The sequence below is a fragment of the Atractosteus spatula genome, chromosome 5 (genome assembly GCF_055471065.1).
Source record: "Atractosteus spatula isolate fAtrSpa1 chromosome 5, fAtrSpa1.hap1, whole genome shotgun sequence".
Lineage (NCBI taxonomy): Eukaryota > Metazoa > Chordata > Actinopteri > Semionotiformes > Lepisosteidae > Atractosteus > Atractosteus spatula.
In genome coordinates, this window is record NC_142710.1 from 7470813 (window position 1) to 7476283 (window position 5471).

A 5471-nucleotide genomic window follows, 5' to 3' on the forward strand; every position below is an offset into this window, starting at 1 on the left:
AGAGTGTCGACTGTCTGGACTGAAGTGTCTCTACAGACCACAGTCTCAACCAGCAACAATGGCTTTTCTGACTGTAATTCTCCTAGCAAGCACATATTTAACAGGTTAGCAAATAAAATAATTGATGAAAGCATATAAGTCTCTGCTAATTTTTTGGAAAATTCCATCAACTCTTTCTTCCCACAAGTCTTGAAATATCTGACAATAGTTTACAGGGTTTTTTTGAAAATATAACATTTATACTTTTTTTCTCCACAGGTGTTCAATCCCAGGTCTTGACTGAGTCTGAACCTGCAGTTGTCCAGCCTGGGGGATCTCACAGACTGACCTGTACAGCCTCAGGATTCACATTCAGCAGCTATGACATGGGCTGGGTCAGACAGGCTCCTGGGAAGGGGCTGGAGTGGGTGGCTTATATTAGTAACAGTGGGAGCAGCACTTACTATGCCCAGTCTATCCAGGGAAGATTCACCATCTCCAGAGACAATTCCAACAACCAGCTATACTTACAGATGAGCAGCCTGAAGACTGAAGACACTGCTGTGTATTACTGCGCTAAAGACCCACAGTGAGAGAAGTGAAGCCTGAGCCCTGACAAAAACCCTCAAGTGTAACAGGTTTCATTCACAAACAGGAAGACTGACACTGTATGAGAAATTTCACTGTTTAACAAGTGAACTGAGAGTTTCTCTGGAATGATTTGATGTCAAACCATAAGCCTCACATTCTAAAATTTCTTGTGCTACAGTAACTCATGATGTTGTAGATCTTGATACCAATACAATCCAAGGAGAGATCAAATTACAAATACAAAGAAAGATGAGTAACTTTAGAATATACAGGTACACTTTAAAAAATCATTTTTCTCTGGTCTTTCTGTAGTTGTGTTTCCTAGTGTGTCTTTTGGATGGAACATGCTTTTAATCAATTTGGTCTTTGACCAGCCTCAGTATATGCAATTAAAAAGAACTAAACCACCAGAAACCAACACCATTCATGTCTATCCGAGCCAAGTGGAGAAAAACACCACTCTGCAGATAGAGAGACACAGGATGTTTTAAGCACTTACAGTAGATGTCTTTCAGATAGAGCTGTGTGAGAACTTTCAACAAAATGTAAAAATAAAATAGTTCAAAGAAAGAGCAAACACCATGTCTCCATGATCAGAAAATTAACAAGTAAAAATGTTAAATTAATATTTGAAAATGATTTCATTGTGGATATCATCAGGTGGATGCTGCACATTGGTGGTGGTGGAGGGAAGTCCCCATTACCTGTAAAGCGCTTTGAGTGGAGTATCCAGAAAAGCGCTATATATGTGTAAGCAATTATTAATTATTATCATTATATAGTTAGTAAAGTTTATTTCTCCATGTGATCCAGCAGGGGGCAGTCACCACACTGCAGTGTCTAAAGATACAGTAGCCCAAGGGGAAAATGCAGGAGATTCTACTGACTGTCGAACCCAAGAGACTGAAGCCATCTACTGTACCAACCTGTCCATGACTGACACTCGCCCTCAGATAATGACAAAAACAATAAAGTCATATGTAAAACAACGCAACAATCACTCCTTTGCTGAAATGAATGTCTTCAGTGCTCAGTCATAATGTCACAGATACCAACACAAACAAGATAAGATCAATGTATTTAGACAATAAAGAGAGGAGTGACTCAGGACAGACAGCTCCTTGTCTTTTCATTTTAGTTGTTATTGCGGCTCGTTGAAGAAGTAAAATTCTGTTTCATCACACTGTGGTTCCTGCTCTGTAAAGATCAGGCAAATCAGGATAAAACGATATGTTTTCCAGCCCAAGGCTTCATTGACTGCTTCACAGCCTGCAGTTTTAAAACATTATGAGATCCCATGTTTAAAATGATTCTTATTGGTACCAGTTTAAATCTGCTTTTGTTGATCACACCTCTGCAGATCAGTATGAAGAGCAGCATGTAATAACACCCCTAGTTTTACTCTGAGTCATCTGAATATGCAGGGTTATCATCCTGGAGCTTGAAGTGCACCAGGGGATCAACTACTGGGCAGGAAACACTATATCCTCTGCTTGTGCTGTTAAATAGAGACTACGAGGGTGACTCCATCAGTTCACTGAATGTACAGATGAGCAGCGTGAAGACTTCCTATCCCATTGAAAATCACGACTTTCATCTTTCTGTTACTGATTCAGTATTCAATCCCATGAAACAACAGGTAGGACATGGCATTTATTTTTTTTGTACAATAAGGTGTTGACATTTATGAGGTTTTGGACGTGTACTGTTTGGGGATAAAAACTGTCCCTGATCATGCAGGTCTGTGTTTGTGAGTGTGTTTTTCAAATGGTTTTTAACCACAAAGACTAGGTCCCCATGTTTGTTGACAACTGTATCCTTAAACAAAGAGAGTGACTGTTGGATCAGTACTACTGGAAACTGATAATACTCCCTACTGTGAGAAGCTCATTGGCTCCAGTGTCCTGTGTCAGTGAATTTAAAAGCTGTGCAGCTCTGCTCCACCCCTGCAGGAGGCTCCTATGCAAACTCACAGCCTCTTATTAATGATACAGCTGAGAGACTGAACAGCAGCCAGTCAGCTTCTCTTCTGTACCTTTCAGTCTGAACAGTCAGCAATGAAGCTCTTAACAGCGCTGACCGTGACAACTCTGTGATTCACAAGTAATCCTTCTCATTAATTTACTTACAATTCTCACCTTATTTAAGAAGTTATTTTGAAAACTAATACTAGTTGTGAGACTAATATTTTTTTTTCTCACAGGAACACAGTCCCAGGTCTTGGCTCACCCTGAAGCTGGAGTTGTCCAGCCTGGAGGATCACACACTGACCTGTACAGCCTCAGGATTCACATTCAGCAGCTATGCTATGATCTGGGTTAGACAGGCTCCTGGGAAAGGGCTGGAGTGACTGAATCCCATTGGGTACCATAATGGTGGTTCAATAGATTCCAAGTTTGCCCTGGGAAGATTCTCCATCTACAGTGACAGTTCAAAGTAGCTGTACCTATGAAACAGTCTGAATGCTGAAGACACCGCTGTGTGCTACTGCGCTGGAAACGTGCAACACATAGAGAGAAGCAAAGCCTGAGTCCTGATTAAATCCCTCAAGTGTAGCAGGCAACAGTCATCAACAGAAAACCTCACACAACATGGAGAATCTCACTGAACTGAACTAACAAACTGAACAGATGAACTTAGTTTCCTGTAAGTCCTCATTCCGACATTTTCCCTCGCTCCCTCAACATTTCCTTTAACACCCATCTCATGTCTGCTATACATATTCATGATATTATTGATGTCAACATCAATTGAATGAAGAGTCACATCTATGTATTAAAAGCATGTGACCTGCAGTCTGAAGTCTTTGCGTGTTCCTTGGTGTGGGAACAGTGCCGAGTCCTATTTGTTTGATAACATTAACCAAGTATGCATTACTTAGGAACCAAAACAACCCCAACAAATTAATAGAAAGGAAATGAGTAGAAAAACAAATTAGTACTATTGTTTATAATATTGGGAAAAAAAACACAAAAGGAAGAACATATTACAGGGAATATAAAAGAGAATAAATAATTATATAATATATTTATATAAAAGTTGAATTTTATATTTCTATTTAAAATATATAATAATAAAAATTATAACTGTTGCATAATAATAATGTCTAAATATTATAATGTATATATTAAAATGCATTCAAATTTGAAAAAGATAATGATCATGATTGTTTTAATTCTCAATGCTCTGTCCTAAAATTACAGTTAGCGTTTGTCATTGTTTTCCTTCAAGTGCCAGTCATTGTACTGGAACATCTGAGGACAAAGAAGCCCTTCATGAGCTCAAGCACAGATGTGTGGAAAAGGCCGGGAGCTTCTATTGACTGTCATACCCAGAAGACTCAATCTGTCTGCTGTCCCAGCCTGTCCAGACACTGAACGTCAGTTAATGACGGAAATAATAATAATTAAATTAAAACCTATGAAATTCAGAACAAATAAAATATTAGACCTCACACAGGCACAGTTCATTGCCTTCATATTTTAAATAATGATAACTTGGTCCTTGGTTAGGTGAGTGGCCACAATGAGAGCTGCAGGGTTGTAGCTGATAATTCATCGGTGTATTTGGAGAAATGATGGTACTGGCCTTTGACATGCATTCATTATCAAGCACAATAGAACTGTCACTCCTAATATAATTGAATTTTCCCACACAGGTATAAGAGAGACAAAGAGTGATTCAATAAAATTTAATGAGGTAGGTTTCCTCCCACAGCAAATGGCTCACTATTTAACCTGTGTGTCACAGTGCCCATCCCATGAGGAGGAGTCCATGCAAACTCAGAGGGCTTCCTGCCTCATTTATCTCACTGCGCTGGAGGAGAAACAGCTGAGAGTGTCGACTGTCTGGACTGAAGTGTCTCTGCAGACCACAGTCTCAACCAGCAACAATGGCTTTTCTCACTGCAATAATCTTAGCATACACATGTTTAGCAGGTGAGCTTTTAAGATATTGGTTTAACTACTAAATATGATCACTGAATTTCTGATAAATTCAATTTTATATTCCTTCCCACAGGTGTTCAGTCCCAGATTGTGTTGACTGAGTCTGAACCTGCAATTGTCCATCCTGGAGGATCTCACAGACTGACCTGTACAGCCTCAGGATTCACATTCAGCAGCTACTGGATGGTTTGGGTCAGACAGGCTCCTGGGAAGGGGCTGGAGTGGGTGTCCTATATTAATGGCAATGGGGGCAGCACAAACTATGCTGAGTCTGTCAAGGGAAGATTCACCATCTCCAGAGACAATTCCAAAAATCAGCTGTACTTACAGATGAACAGCCTGAAGACTGAAGACACTGCTGTGTATTACTGTGCTAAAGACCCACAGTGAGAGAAGTGAAGCCTGAGCCCTGACAAAAACTCTCATGTGTAACAGATTTCATTTGCAGACAGGAAGTCTGATACCGCATGAAGACTTTCACTGTTTAACAAGTGAAAAAAACAGCTAAACTGAGAGTTTCCATGGAGTGAGCCTCTACGTCCAGTGACTTAATTTCAAGTCCAGTTCTTCTGATTCTCAAACCTGCCTGAAATATACTGTACCTCTATCAAACTTTATAAGTTATAAACATCCCTTTTCCACTATGTACAGTTATGACATATTAAACCATCTAGGGGCGGATCAATGTTTTAAGACAAATAAAGAGGATGATTTTCCAGAAGGAGAGCTAAAGGCCTTAAAGAAGAACATTTTTCCCAGGTGTTTCACTGTTTGTAGCCATTGGGCCTCATTGATGGGATGTGCTTAGGAATACTGTGATCACTGACCAGCAGAAAGACTTCAGTGGAATGTGGGCAAAATGTTTTTTTAAGTCCGATGTTGTGATTCATGATCTCAGTGACCTACAGTCTGAAAATATTGTGTGCTACAGTGGTCAACATAAAACTCCTAATT

General features: G+C 39.8%; 1 gene segment (V, D, J or C); it reads left to right on the plus strand.

The window, feature by feature from the left end:
• Positions 1-4462: 4462 nt before the first annotated feature.
• LOC148833914 (immunoglobulin heavy variable 3-23-like) lies at positions 4463-4907 on the plus strand. The segment is given in 2 exon segments: positions 4463-4508; positions 4591-4907. Coding segments are annotated over 2 exon segments (363 nt in total).
• Positions 4908-5471: the final 564 nt, after the last annotated feature.